Source organism: Drosophila rhopaloa, unplaced genomic scaffold (assembly GCF_018152115.1).
Source record: "Drosophila rhopaloa isolate 14029-0021.01 unplaced genomic scaffold, ASM1815211v1 contig_155, whole genome shotgun sequence".
In the NCBI taxonomy this organism is placed as follows: domain Eukaryota; kingdom Metazoa; phylum Arthropoda; class Insecta; order Diptera; family Drosophilidae; genus Drosophila; species Drosophila rhopaloa.
The window spans coordinates 6697164-6712006 of record NW_025335034.1 but is presented as its reverse complement, the minus strand read 5'-3'; the positions used below and the strand labels follow the sequence as shown (position 1 = coordinate 6712006).

The 14843-nt window shown below is 43.4% G+C and overlaps 3 protein-coding genes across 6 annotated transcripts; all 3 read left to right on the top strand.

Moving 5' to 3' along the window:
- The first annotated feature begins 531 nt into the window (after nt 1-531).
- On the top strand, nt 532-3843 carry LOC108047684 (sideroflexin-1-3). Of its 4 annotated transcripts, none has more exons than XM_017127975.1 (7): nt 532-632; nt 1410-1594; nt 1651-1800; nt 1905-2022; nt 2077-2238; nt 3177-3304; nt 3369-3843. In XM_017127975.1, the coding sequence occupies exons 2-7, from the start codon at nt 1432-1434 to the stop codon at nt 3611-3613; spliced, it is 966 nt and encodes a 321-aa protein (XP_016983464.1). In that variant the 5' UTR covers nt 532-632; nt 1410-1431; the 3' UTR covers nt 3614-3843. The 4 variants fall into 4 exon arrangements, with proteins under 4 accessions (XP_016983464.1, XP_016983463.1, XP_016983462.1 ...); XM_017127974.1 differs by lacking the exon at nt 532-632 and adding an exon at nt 897-973 and having other exon boundaries at nt 1399-1594; XM_017127973.1 differs by lacking the exon at nt 532-632 and adding an exon at nt 904-1008.
- A 145-nt stretch (nt 3844-3988) lies between these two features.
- On the top strand, nt 3989-9384 carry LOC108047677 (contactin). Its single transcript, XM_017127966.2, has 8 exons — nt 3989-4211; nt 4555-5514; nt 5576-7261; nt 7322-7488; nt 7553-8425; nt 8478-8646; nt 8716-8849; nt 8908-9384. Exons 2-8 carry the CDS (start codon nt 4605-4607, stop codon nt 9193-9195), a joined length of 4227 nt encoding a protein of 1408 aa, XP_016983455.1. The 5' UTR covers nt 3989-4211; nt 4555-4604; the 3' UTR covers nt 9196-9384.
- Nucleotides 9385-12412: 3028 nt separating this feature from the next.
- Nucleotides 12413-14396, top strand: LOC108047682 (protein Tube). Its single transcript, XM_017127970.2, has 2 exons — nt 12413-13048; nt 13104-14396. The coding sequence occupies exons 1-2, from the start codon at nt 12580-12582 to the stop codon at nt 14015-14017; spliced, it is 1383 nt and encodes a 460-aa protein (XP_016983459.1). The 5' UTR covers nt 12413-12579; the 3' UTR covers nt 14018-14396.
- Nucleotides 14397-14843: the final 447 nt, after the last annotated feature.

Below are 14843 nucleotides of genomic sequence, written 5' to 3'. Positions count from 1 at the left end.
ATTTGATGTCATAGCTGTATAATATGCTAAAGTTTAAAAGAAAAATATATTTTTCATTATATATTTATTAAAAATAATAATGAAATTAGTTTTTTATTTGTTTAATATCTTACTTTAACCCAAAGATCGGATTTTATAGCATGGTACAAAATGTTTTTTAAAGCTTAAAACAGTATATTTTAATATAGCAGGTAAACAAACGATAGTGACTGATGCTGGTAGTCGGTAATGCGAAGATAAATTAAATAATTTCAAATTAGCAGAGGAATACACACATATAAGGCTAATTAAAATAAAAACAGAACACATCGCTTAGTTTGCTGTCAAGGAGTATAAAAATGAATACCCACTCACGGTACAAGGTAAGTAATTATTATTTTACATTTATAAAAACAAATTGATAATTTTTGTTGCGTACTTACTCCTACGTTTAGAAGAAAGAGTTTCAAACAAATAAACAAATCTGGATTTCACCGATAAAAGTTTGCTATGTTTTTCAAATCATTTCAAAAAGCGTGAACAATTTCTATTATTTTTTTATTTATTACATATATAAATTCCAAATTCTCTTTTACTCATGGAATCAAGCAGCTGCAAAAAATAGTTTTCGGCAATAGAGATAAAATCAAAGGGTATTATTTCTGTTTGTACTAGGAATTTCGGGTGCTTAACACCTGGCAAGCCCAGCTGTTAAATGCGGCGCACGCACTAAAGCTCTCTCCCACTCTCCGCTCTCGCCCCTTTCCAGCCGTCCAGCTTTCCCCGCTCACAGCGCTCGTCACAGTGCCACCTTATCCGACATAACCGTTACGCATACACATCAGCCGCGAGTGGAGAGCGGGGAAAGCTCTGTGGAGCTCCAACCGGTGTCGGTGGCTCCCGCTCAGTCGTTAATTCACTGCCAAAGTGGTAGCAACGAGGGAGAGTGAAAGTTGGCTGGAAGTCGGCTGGAAATATACAATATACGGACACGGTGTGTGTGCGCTGCTACCTGTTCTTTTGCTTGCTGTGTGTGTTCCCTCCGATAAGAGTCGTAGATTCGTCAATACTTATCATAATCGCAGACGAATTATATAACCCTCAATACTTTTGAATACATAATCGCGAAGGCACGGCTACCGACCACCGACATTATGGTTTTAAAATCCTCCCTATGCACTTAACCGCGGGCGGGGCGTGTACATATGTATACAGTGTTTTTTTGTGCCTACATACATATATGCGCAAAGAAGCGTTGTCGGGAGAAACTTGTTTACCAGCGATAACGCGTCGCAGTTAGGTCACCAGAATCGGGTTGATAAGAGCCGCTTTTAAAGGCGGGACCGGGAAACATGTAGCATCTGAAACCAACGCAGACCCTCCGACTTTTAGTAGACAAATCAATTCCACACTGATTAGATTCTTTGCAGGCAAATCAGATTCGACAAGACCATGAGCCCCCTTCCCCGTGTCAACATTGACCAGCCCAAATATGATCAGGAATCGTATTTGGGCAGAGCCAAGCACTTCTTCCTGCTGACCAACCCACTCAACGTGCTGGCCTCCCCCGCGAAGCTGGAGGAGGCCCGCCAGATCGTGCTGAAGTACCGGGCCGGTAAGGAAATACCACTGTCCAGTTAACTGCAGCAATAAACTCCGGACCTATTTCAGGCAAGGATGTGCCCGAGTGCAAGACCATCGATGATGTGTGGCGAGCCAAGTACCTATACGATTCGGCGTTCCATCCGGAGACGGGCGAGAAGCAGATAGTAATCGGACGCATGGCGGCGCAGATGCCCATGAACACGATCATTACCGGAGGTGGGTACGAGCAGCGTTTTTGGGGCTCAATTGGGGCCTTTTGAACTATCTGCTTCCGCGCCGCAGATTAATTCGAGCACAATAATGGTACAACTGTTTTCTAGGCATGATGACCTTCTACAAGAGCACGGCCGCCGTTGTCTTTTGGCAGTGGTTCAATCAGACGTTCAACGCCATCGTTAACTTTACGAACCGCTCGGGCACGTCCCCCATCAGCCAGCCGTAGGTACCGATCTGTAGCCGAAGTTGCTATTACTAAGTTCATCCCCCGCCTAGGCAACTGATCACCTCGTACTGCCTGGCGACCAGCGGAGCCCTGGTCACGGCCTTGTCCCTGAACCGGGCGGTGAAGAACATGAATCCGCTCCTGGGACGACTTGTCCCCCTGGTTGCAGTGGGAGCCGCCAACTGCATCAACATTCCATGCATGCGTATGCAGTAAGTAGACCTGGCTTCCTGTCAATATGTCCTTCAGATATATGGTAGAAGAGCCTTTCAAAAGTATTGTCTAGAGATCCTCCTCTTCTCTGAGAAGATTAAAAGCCAAAATTTATTTTAAAACAAGAAAGGAAGCCAATTTGGGCAAGCCGAAGCTTATGAGCTTATACCCTTGCAGGTATTACAAAACGACTACATTTCTATTTCTATGCCTATATTACTAAAAACTATGAAGCTAGATATGTACATATGTCGATTTGGCGCTGCGTTTTTCCATGGCAGTTATATGATATTGTTGTCCGACTTTGACAAAACTAAAAGCGTAATTCTGATATAGTAAATAATTACTATATCTTAAAGGAATATTTTGATAAATAGAAAAACAGCTAAATAAAAATTGTTCTTCACTTTTTATTTTTATTACATTTTGGATTTTCTTATGGGAGCTATATGATATATGGCCCCCATAGGAAAATCGAAAAATTAAAAAATAAATATTGCTGTTTTTCTATTAATCAAAATATTCCTTTGAGTTTTTATTTACCATAACAGAATTACGCTTTTAGTTTTCTCAAAATCGGACAACAATATCATAAAGCTGCCATAGTTTTATTGTTATTAGTAATATAGGCATAGAAATCGAAATGTAGTCGTTTTGTAATAACTGCAAGGGTATATAAACTGCGGCTTGCCGAAGTTTGCTTTCTTTCTTGTTGTCTACAACTTTTGACTGAAATTGTAATATTCTTTACAAGTGTATAAAAGGAATTCGAAACAAAGTAAAAGCATTAACATACAAAATCTAATTCAACATTTTTCAAAAAGCTAAAGTATTAACGAATTTACGAATTTACTTAATGTTTTCAATTAGTAGTAGAAGTAACTTGCGGTTAGACGATATTTTTTTCGGATTATGCTAACGCATTTACACTTTTTAGGGAGCTGCGTAACGGAGTGGTGCTACTAGATGAGAACAACAATGAGATGGGCATATCTAAGAAGGCGGCAATGGTCGGCATCTCCGCCGTTATCTTAAGTCGAATCGCCATGGCCGTTCCCGGAATGAGTAAGCGCTCGCACATGGCATCCTGAAACCGTCAAATACTTACCATTCTTACCCTCCATTTCAGCATTGACGCCGGTGCTCATGAATACCCTAGAGAAGAGAGGATTCCTGGCCAAATACCCCCGATCCAACGCCCCCATCCAAGTGCTTTTCTGCGGCTTCGTACTGATTTTCGCCACGCCGCTCGGCTGCGCCTTCTTCAAGCAGCGGGCGGGCATCAAAGTGGACAGTCTGGAGTCGGAGGTTCGCGACAGCATTAAGAAGAAGCGCCCCGATCTAGACACCGTCTGGTTCAACAAGGGCCTGTGAGCCCCTGTGCAATTTACGAGCTTAACGAAGACAATATTGCTTTATTCAGTCGCCTAATTATTTAGTCACCGTGCATTTATTAGCATTTTGCCTGTTGAGTTTTGTTTGAAATACTCATGAGATTATTCCTTGGCCGCGCATTCTCACCGACGTGAGGCGTGAGGGAATGAAACTATATATCGTATTGTAAATGTGAAAAAAACCAAATATAAATTCTGTTAACTGTTGAATTTTATCCGAGTTTCCAATTGGGGTGCCTGCTTTTGGGCGAAGGCACTTTAGTGCTCGTTATCGATTGCCTAAGCGATAACAACATAACTTGATTGCAGTGTGCATGGTACCTTATTAGTTTATCGCTATCGCGCCAGTGCAACGTTGCGCACAATCGTGGCTTGCTCATACCTAACTGCTGGCCGACTCAGCTTGGGCTTGGTTTTGTTTTTATTTAATTAAACTATTTTTTAGATACCCGTAAAAATTTATTTAGAATTGGTTAGGTGCAACCGCATTTAGCCGTAAAATCCATCCTGCGAACCGAGATATATCGAAGCGCGAGTTTTCAAACGATTTGAGTCTGCGTCTAGGAATCGTGATTAAGGTGTGGTTAGATGTTTGCTTAGGAGATACACCAATAATGTTATCATGGGTCATTAAGAATGGGCCTATTTGATGACTAAACAGTCAGTAGGATCATAAACAAATGCTGGTCAATCACCGAATACTTTAAAACACAGTGTTCTACTAAAAAAAAAACATGGTTATAAATTCATCACGGCTTTCGACCACGCCTAAGCACACACACGCACACAGCACACGCAATGGATTACCAATTCCGACTATTTTGATTGACCAGCGATCTGCAGATTTGTTTACTTAAAATTTGTTTATGCCATTAGTTGTGAAAAATAAACAAGAACATATATTCGTTCTTTTGCTTCCAGAAACAATTGAATCCATAGCAAAATGTGCCTTTAGTCTTCTGCGAGTCGACATGAGAAGCAAGTCCCCACGCCATACAGAAGAAAAACACAGACCGAGTATGTTCCCAAAAAGGAGCCTTTTGGCCGGGCTTTTAGCGCTACATTTGGTTGGTCTGACCACGGCCCAGTTGCCCGGAGACCTACCTCCTGGCCAAGCGGACCCGGGGCAGCCAGGCCAGCAGCCACAGACCTATCAGCCCAGCTACAACAAGGACTACTCACCTCGTTTCAATCCGCTGTACACTGGACAGCAGCAGAGCCCGGAATCCAGCCAATTCGACAGTGCCCTGCTCGACGCACAGAACTCTGGCACATACAAGGGCTACTACGATGGCAGAATGGGAGTAGGAGGCATTGGCGGCAATGTGGTCGGACCCGGAAACACCCTGGGCGGGCTCGGTCCCCAGTACGATCCCTTTAACCGGAACAGTATTGGCTCGACGGGAGTCACCTACCGCGACGCCTACAGCGACGAGGACAACTTCTGCCCGGAGCACTGGGTCTCGTTCAGGCAATCGTGCTATCGCTTCATCCGTTCGCCCAAACGCAACTGGGCGGAGGCAAAGAAGATCTGCAAGGCCTACAATGCCGAACTGCTGAACGTGGACAGCGTGGAGAAGCATTCATTCATACTTAAGAACCTCATAATGCAAAATCAACGACAGAACCGATTTTTCATCTCTGCCCGCCAGACAGGCCCGCTAAACTGGGTCAACGACGACAACACCCAGCTAGTGCAAATCGACGACTCGTTTTCCATGGACGAACATGTGCCCCTGGAAAACGAGGATCTGCACGACAATCGATTCCTTGTTCAAAACGATCTGAACAACCGAAATCTCAACAATCCAAATCAGTTTTATAACTCACTTCCAGGCAGCGTTAATCAGCGCAATCAAAATAACCTTCGCGGCTATATAGGCACGTACATGCGATACCCGCACCTAAATTGTTACTTTGCTAATTCGTCTGTTATTTTTAGGTCCAAACCAGCCGTACGGAGACAATGGGTATGTGCGGGATCGCGTAGTCTACGCTTACTCCAAGAAGAAGGATCGCTGGATGTTTATGCCAGCGTACGAAATTGAATTGAATCTCTTTATTTGCGAGTCGAAGGTTCTATATACCCCAGATAATGTCAATATTAAACTGGACGACAAGCGCCCCTACCACTATGGACTCGATATTACGGACATGGAACGCATACCGCGGGGTCCTTATTTCGTAAAGCAGCCGAATGATACGACTTTTGATGTGAACAAAAATCGTCTGATCAATGATGTAACACTGAGCTGTTTGGCTGGCGGTTTTCCCACGCCCTCATACCACTGGTACCGCGAGGTGTACGTAAACGACACACTCGAGTACCAGAAGATCGATCCTCTGACGGATAACCGATACACCATATCGGGGGGAAACCTGATCATCTACGGGCCAAAGCAGGCACTGGATCAGGGCGCATATCATTGCGTAGCGGAGAACAAATTTGGACGCATTCGTTCTGAAAGCGCGCATCTAAACTTCGGTTTCATTATGGAATTTAACTTAAAACGCTCTGCGGAGTCAAGCGAGATGAACTGGGGAAAATCGATTTTCTGTGATCCACCGCAGCACTATCCCGACGTGCGCTATTACTGGGCACGCGACTTTTTCCCCAACTTCGTGGAGGAGGACCAGCGTGTATTCGTCTCCCGCGATGGCGCTTTGTACTTCTCCTTTATAGAAACTGTGGATAGGGCCAACTACTCATGCATCGTGCAAACCCTTGTGTCGGACACCGGCCGCAACGGACCCTTCTTTCCGCTGCGCGTAACTCCCAACAGCAACTATCAGGCACTGATATTCGCCAACACCTTCCCCAAAGTGTTTCCGGAGGCGCCGGTGGCTGGTGAGGAGATTCGACTGGAGTGCATGGCATTCGGCTATCCCATCCCGTCGTACAACTGGACGCGTCAAGGTCTACCTCTCCAACGCAACGCTTACACCATCAATTACGGTCGAGTGCTAATTATCCAAAACGCTACTACAAACGACAACGGCGAGTACTCCTGCACCATTACCAATCCCCGCAAGACGCTGATAAAGAGCGTCTATATAAACATCCAAATGCGCCCACAGTTCACCATTCCTCTCAAGGATATGATCAAAGACTACAACAGCGACGTGACTTTCATATGTGAGGCCTTTGCCATTCCGGACGCGAACTACACGTGGTACAAAAATGCTGAACGCCTCGATCCCGCAACCATTAATCGGGACCGCTACATTATCCAAGACAATGTTCTAACCATTAAGTTTTTGGAAAAGGATAAGGACGAGGCTATGTACCAGTGTGGAGCCCAAAATCAGCTGAAAACGTCCTTTTCTTCAGCGCAGCTCCGGGTGCTGTCTATGAAACCGTCCTTTAAAAAATACCCTCTCGAGTCAGAGGTATACGCTGTTTACAATGGCAACACCACTATTGTCTGCAACCCTGAAGCCGCTCCACGCCCTAAATTCCAATGGAAGAAAGACGGTCAAGTCTTAGGCTCAGGTGGACACCGGCGAATCCTGCCCAGCGGCACCCTGACTATTGCACCCACGTCGCGCGACGATGAGGGCACTTACACATGTATTGCATCAAACCAGGCCGGTACCGATGAGTCCCATGCCCGAGTTATTGTTTTGCGTAAGAAAAGAAAGTAATTTTTCACAAACCTTTCTCCAACTTAAAATTTAATTATTGCAGAGGAAATCGTTTTTGTTGAAACCCTTCCGCAACGCATAGTTGCCAAGGAACATGACCTAATCTTCTTGCATTGTGAGGCCGTCTTTGATGAACTGCTGGACGTTGCTTACATTTGGAAGCAAAACGGAGAAATTCTAAAGAACAACCATGACGGCACCGGACGTATTGTAAGTTTTTTTTTTTTACCAAATATGTACTGACCTTCCTAATTCCGCAATATCCGCATTTCAGATTGTTAACTGGAACAGATTGACAGTGTATAACATTACCATGCGTGATGCCGGGGACTACGAGTGCGTCGTCAAGTCGTCGGTCAATGAGATCAGCAGCAAGACCAGTGTGTCCATCGAGGGAGCACCTGGCGCACCAGGCGGCGTTCAAGTCATACAGATCAGTAAGACGAAGGCCATCATTGAGTGGGTGGATGGAGCCAACAACGGCAGGGCAATCCGCTACTACAACATCCTAGGCCGCACCAACTGGAACCGCACCTGGGTTAATGTTTCGACCCATGTGCAGTCGCGGGAGGTGGACCGCTACACTTCGCGCCAACAAGCCGAGGTGATCAATCTGACGCCGTGGTCGGCCTACGAGTTCAGTGTGACCGCCGTAAACGACCTCGGAATCGGAACGCCGTCAGCCCCATCGCCAATATACAGCACCTATGAGGATAAGCCCTACATTGCCCCGAGGAACGTGGGTGGCGGGGGCGGTAAAATCGGCGACCTTACGATTACCTGGGACCCGCTGTTGCCGCAAGAGCAGCATAGCCACGGTATTCACTACAAGGTCTTTTGGAAGCTGAAGGGAGCGATCGAGTGGGCTTCGGACGAGATTAGGAAACAGGATCATATGGGAGTGGCAGTGGTTAACATTCCCCTCAACAACTACTATACAGAGTACGAAGTCAAGGTGCAGGCTATTAACAACATTGGCAAAGGACCGGAGAGTGGTATTGCTGTAATTCATTCGGCCGAGGACATGCCGCAAGTGGCTCCCCAAAAACCCTTTGCGCTCGGCTTTAATTCCACCTGCTTTAATGTCACCTGGCAACCAATTGACATGTCCCGTGAGAACATTCGCGGTAAACTCATTGGTCACAGGGTAAGATTGCTTATTTAAATATTGTACGTTGTGGCTAACTGTTTCGTTGTAGTTGAAGTATTGGAAAACTACGCATCAGGAAGAAGACTCCGTGTACTATCTGTCACGTACCACTAGAAATTGGGCGCTGATCGTTGGCCTGCAGCCAGACACGTACTACTTTGTGAAGGTGATGGCATACAACGCTGCTGGAGAAGGACCCGAAAGCGAAAGATTTGAAGGTGGGTTACAGAAAACTGAAAAAGGTACAAAATAAATAACTGATTAATTTGACCTTTAACTCTTTCCAGAGCGCACATATCGAAAGGCCCCGCAAAAGCCCCCGTCTTCAGTTCACGTGTATGGAATAAACCCTTCCACGGTTCGAGTTTCGTGGCGTTACGTTTCCCCCTCGCAGGACGAAGAACCAGTCGAGGGTTATAAGGTAAACAACTTGGCCCAGATACCAAGAAATTGATCATTAACGTCTCACAATATTCAAGGTTCGAGTTTGGGAAACGGACCAGAACATGATCACAGCCAACAATACGATCGTGCCAATTGGACAGAAGCTTGAGGCCTACATTAACACGCTCACCCCCGGAAAGAGCTACAACATGCGAGTCCTGGCCTTCAGCAACGGAGGCGACGGTCGCATGTCCAGTCCCACTTTGCGCTTCCAAATGGGCAAGACGACTCGCAATGCTGCCCGACATGGCCATAACATCGATACGGCACTTATCTTAAGCACATTGCTACTCCTCACCACCTTTTTCTACACAAGCCACTGAATGCAGCACAAATCAAGATGCATAAATTTAGACAGTAAGAACATATAATATACTAAGAAGTGACCTTATATAAGAGTAAGTAGTACAGCGAGAAAAACAAATGCATTCCATTTTTGATCTTTTGTAATAAATTCAATTCCGTCCATTTTAAAGACTTTTTAAAAACAAATAAATTTGTATTTTTCCAAATATGTTGTCAATAACATTAGGGGTATGGTAGAAAAAACAAGAAAGGAAAGCTAACTTCGGGCGTAAATTATATTCTCAAAAATTATTCATATGATGCATTCTTAATACTCATAAAAAGTCCCAACTTCCTAACTTTAAAAACACCAAAGTTATGGCATTTCCGATCAATCAGTTATGTAGCGGCTATAGGATATAGTCGGCCGATCCTTATAAAATTTAGTATGTCGGATTGATTGTCCAAAAATAAAACCCATAGAAAATACCAACTTCCTAACTTTAAAAACACCAAAGTTATGGCATTTCCGATCAATCAGATATGTAGCTGCTATAGGATATAGTCGGCCGATCCTTATAAAATTTAGTATGTCGGATTGATTGGCCAAAAATAAAACCCATAGAAAATCCCAACTTCCTAACTTTAAAAACACAAGTTATGGCTTTTGCAATCGTTCAGTTGTATGGGAGCTATATGATATAGTCGCCCGATCCGGCTCGTTCCGAATTATATACTGCCTGCAATAGAAAGACCACTTTTGGGAAAGTTTCAAGCAGATAGCTTTAAAACTGAGGGACTAGTTTGCGTAGAAACGGACGGACGGACAGACGGACATGGCTTGATCGACTCTCCTGGTGATCCTGATTAAGAATATATATACTTTATAGGGTCGGAAATGTCTCCTTCACTGCGTTGCAAACTTTTGACTGAAATTATAATACCCTCTGCAAGGGTATAAAAATTTAGTTGAAAAGAATGAGTACTGTTATAACTTATTTAAAAAAAAAAATTCTTTATTATTGTCTTTCAACTTTTATTTATAAGTTTTAAAAGTCAGGTACTTTGACACGGGCTTACAAATTTAAGTACATTTTTGAATTTTCTTAAATCTGTCAAAATTATTTTTTTTTTGTTGTTGTGAATCCAAAAAGTGACTTGAGAATCTTCTGGAGAAATGGCCCTTGATTTTTCATTTAGTGCATAGACCCCATTAATGGTTATACTTTGCGAGATAGCGGTTCTGGTTTTTTTGAGTGCATGAAAACGAAGGTATCGACAAACGAACCGTTATGTTTGTTTCCGACTTCTATGCCTTGGCTAAAGACCAAATACAAAGTGGACTATAAAAACAAACTCAGAAAAAAATGCATGATCGAATCATAATGTTTGACTCAAGGTTGAGATCTCGAAAGCTAAAAAATGCGACCAAAAATGGAGATTAAAAAATATTTCTAAGTCAAACCAAAAATCCAGAAATTCTTTTAATCGGAACAATTTAAAGAAAGTTAACGCTTGGTCAACACACTTTGCGCTTAGTGTTCTGCGGTTAAAGAACGGATTTTTTATATTTGGACTACTTAATTATAGCGAGGACTACAGTTAATTTGTAAAGATCTTGGATAACGGTTTCCAAAAAATGTTCTACTTAAGCTTTTTTTTTTACAGATATCAATTTAAAAACGTTCCGACTTATATACTACCTGCAATAGAAAGACAAAAGTTTCAAGCAGATAGCTTGGGACTAGTTTGCGTAGAAACGGACGGACGGACTAGATCGACTCTCCTGGTAATGCTGATCAAGAATATATATACTTTATAGGGTCGTAAATGTCTCCTTTACTGCGTTGCAAGCTTTTGACTGAAATTAAATAAACTAGTTTCCAATTTAATTACATTTCAAATTAAAAAAATTTATAATTAATAAGTCTAGTTAAACAAGCTTTTAAAATAAATTTGACATAATACAACATCATACAAGACTTCATTTTTGCTCAGTTCATGATTAACAAGAAAGGAAAGCTAACTTCGGGCGGACCCGAAGTTGATATACCCTTGCAGAATACTCTGTAAATTATATTCTCTAAAGTTATTCATATGATGCATTCTTAATACTTATAGAAAATCCCAACTTCAGTTATATGGCACCTATAGGATATAGTCTGCCGATCCTTATGAAATTTGATAGGTCTGATTGATTCGCCAAAAATAAAACCCATAGAAAATCCCAGCTTCCTAACTTAACAAACACAATCAAGAATATATATACTTTATAGGGTCGGAGATGTCTCCTTCACTGCGTTGCACACTTTTGACCAAAATTATAATACCCTCTGCAAGGGTATAAAAACAATTAAACATAACTTTTATACGGTAACTTTTTCCTTAAAGTGTAATTCACCGGGTTAACCGATTTTACCGTTAAAGACTTATTTTTCCCCAACTATCCAATACACATCAAATAGATTGGTAAGTTAAAATATATGTTAGAAATCGAAAACGTTAGAAAAAGCTGGAAAAGATCAAAAACAGCCTCCAAGGTGAACAGACTGGCATAAAAACAAAAATTAATTTTATTCAAAAAATAAAAATTAAATAAGTAACCGAAAATATACCTTATTACACATAATACTGTGTGTTTATAATTTTCCCACTTTTAAAATATGACGGAGGAACCTTAGTAATAATTGGACAAAAATGACCTATTTCCCAATTCAACACAGGACATCCTATTGGAACGGTTTGGATTTTTGTGAAACTTCTGGTCCCACAAAGCCACGGTAGATGGTGCCTTAAACACAGCCGTCAGCAATCACAGTGGCGGAGCAGAATATTAGAAAGGAGGACTTTTAATTCTATTAACTGTTTTAAAAATTCTTTTCACTGCTTTTATATTATTAAATGCTATAGAATAATGGCTTCAAGCTAATCTAAACTTTTAAATATTGGCTAACATCTATTCTGTACAAAGCGGGTGGCTTGAAACGTTAATTCTCCATCCGGACCATTCAGCAAATGAGTGGTGTATGGTGCTCTGTGAGAAAAGTCCTCAAGGCTACTTTACATTTGGGCGATCCCATAGGAACAATGTCGTCATAAAGCAAAATTTGAAAAATAAATGTGTATAAGATTGATTCGCCTCAAATCATTTAAGATGTTAAAAATGTGGCAATGGAATCATGATATTTATCAATTTTAGGAGTCCCCATAATTGACAAATCCAGTATTTTTTGCCTCTATTGTTGAATGGTTTGTCACGGTCACACTGAGTGACTGCACACTGCGGCACCAGCTAAAAAAAGCAGCAAATGCAAATATGATTTTATAACACACATTCATCCGCACTGGACATCTGGAAACTGAACTATCGACCCGCCCAAGGCACACGCCCTGCAAAGAGAAACAGTGGCTAGATAAGCACCATGGCCAAGGCGAACGGATGGAATGGCTGCGGAATGGGCATGCAGGTCAACGGGAGCAACGGCTCCATATGCTCCTCCTCTAAGTACTCGCGCAGCACGGAACTGCGACGCGTCGAGGACAACGACATTTACCGGCTGGCCAAGATCCTGGACGAGAACGCCTGCTGGCGCAAGCTCATGTCGATCATACCGAAGGGCATGGACGTTCAGGCCTGCAGCGCCGAAGGAGGCCTGAACTTTCCGGCGGCCGTGAAGAAAGGATTGAAGTACACGTCGCAGGACGTGTTCCAGATTGATGAGGCGGCGAAAAGGCTGCCGCCCGACCAGAGCAAATCACAGATGATGATCGACGAGTGGAAGACCTCGGGCAAGCTTAACGAGCGTCCCACGGTGGGGGTGCTGCTCCAACTGCTGGTGCAGGCAGAGCTGTTCAGCGCCGCGGACTTTGTGGCACTGGATTTCTTGAATGGTGAGTCAGTACTTTATTTTGTTTAAGCAAAAACTGTATTCTTTGTCTGCCTCAGAATCTACCCCTGGTCGGCCGGCAGACGGCCCTGCAGCTCTCATTAGCCTGGAGCTGCTGGACGAGGACATGGAAGTGGACAACGAGGGCCTGAGTCCTAGCCACCAACCGAGCACTGCCACCCTTGAGCCGGCTGCTCAGGGCAGCGTTGGCTTGAACCTGGACATCTTTGACAAGCACATAGTGCCGCAGGACAAGAGTGTGCCGCAGGCATCTGGGGCTGCTCCTCCCGTAGCTCCACCTCGTCGCTTGCAAAGAGCAACTGCAAGCTCCAGCTCCCTCGCCTCCTCGGCTGCCTCTCCGAACATACCCAATTTGACAATTCTCAATCCCATCGAACAAATACAGGAGCAGCTGCAGCAGCCGCATCCGCGGAACATCCCCAATGAATCCATACTCATTGACAGCTCTGGCGATTCAGCAGCAACGGCGTCGACTTTGCTGTCCAACCCAAACAACCAAGCTATCTCCACGGAACCAGCAAACATACCGCGAATCACGCTTTTAATTAATGACTCTGCTGAGATAAGCTCGAGCGCAACTCATGGTGGAGCGAAAGCTGTGATGGATTCATCGCCCCCGGCGAACTTAAACAATTTGCCAATGATAAGCGCTTTGAACATAAGCAATGACAATGGGGAAACCTTGCAACCAGACAGCAGCAGCAACACCAGCAGTTTAAGCAACGATGATGAGGACGACGATAATGGAGTGGGGGAAGGAGAGTTTGCGGATACCTCCCTGCCAAACCTGAGCAACTTGGAGCAGCAGAACTCCAACAATGACTCCAGCCTGACAACGGTCACAGGAACCAGCGGTGATAACAGCTTCGAGATGACCAACGACTCCAGTTCGACCTCCAACGACGATTACGCTTGTAACATTCCGAACTTGAGTGAACTGCAGCAGCTGTAAGGAGCGACGCCCGTCTAAGGAGACCATTTCCACAAGCCAGACATTCCGTTAGCCACTTTAGGTTAAGTTTTCGTTGTACAACTCGCGTTATGTTCCGATATCGACATTTGGATTTCGGACCTACTTCAATTCTGCATAATGTGTAAGGTCCAATTAGAATCTAAGATTCAGGGCAAGCTTTCGACATACTATTTTTTCGTTGTCTATATCACGGCTACTGACACAGTCCATGACAAGTGCGGCAATATCCAATATTTCCGTTTCGAGAAAGCCATATGTATGTAACCAAATAACCAGTTCTTACCGATTTTGTATGTCTTACAAAATACTCTTTAATTTTCTAGTATAAATATACTTAAACAAAAAAGTGTTCAGTGAACCCGATTTTAAGGAATTGGGTAGACTGGTGTGTGTCTCCTGACAAATGATACCTAACTTACCTAAACATTGACATCAGAACCGTACACAAGTACCCCCTTTTTTTGGCAAACCTAAAACTCAACTTACCTCATTGAACTATTTGGACTAAGAAGTTGGTCTTGGGTATTTGGGTAAACTTTCACCCAGATCAAACCTTAATTACCTACGAGAAAATAATTTATTTAAGGGGTTATCCGGGTCTTGACACTTCAAAAAATTCATTTTTTTCAAACTTTTTAATATAATAGTACAAAGTTTCAGGAATGTTGTCTGAAAATTTCAAGTCGATCGAAGCAAAACTGTAGGAATGGGAGAAATTTAAAGCCCAGCGCGTCGAACGTCACAACGGGCAATTCGGGCTCTGGCGTCGGGCAGATGCGGCACTTTAAACGCGTTTTTCTCAAAA

Excerpts from the sequence above, each read along its gene's own strand:
- LOC108047684 (XM_017127975.1), top strand. The coding sequence starts at position 1,432 with ATGAGCCCCCTTCCCCGTGTCAACATTGACCAGCCCAAATATGATCAG. Across the intron at positions 1,595-1,650 it reads CGTGCTGAAGTACCGGGCCG|GCAAGGATGTGCCCGAGTGC; the intron begins GTAAGGAAATAC and ends GACCTATTTCAG. Across the intron at positions 1,801-1,904 it reads GAACACGATCATTACCGGAG|GCATGATGACCTTCTACAAG; the intron begins GTGGGTACGAGC and ends ACTGTTTTCTAG.
- LOC108047677 (XM_017127966.2), top strand. The coding sequence starts at position 4,605 with ATGAGAAGCAAGTCCCCACGCCATACAGAAGAAAAACACAGACCGAGT. Across the intron at positions 7,489-7,552 it reads ATGACGGCACCGGACGTATT|ATTGTTAACTGGAACAGATT; the intron begins GTAAGTTTTTTT and ends TCCGCATTTCAG. Across the intron at positions 8,647-8,715 it reads CGAAAGCGAAAGATTTGAAG|AGCGCACATATCGAAAGGCC; the intron begins GTGGGTTACAGA and ends AACTCTTTCCAG.
- LOC108047682 (XM_017127970.2), top strand. The coding sequence starts at position 12,580 with ATGGCCAAGGCGAACGGATGGAATGGCTGCGGAATGGGCATGCAGGTC. Across the intron at positions 13,049-13,103 it reads GGCACTGGATTTCTTGAATG|AATCTACCCCTGGTCGGCCG; the intron begins GTGAGTCAGTAC and ends TGTCTGCCTCAG.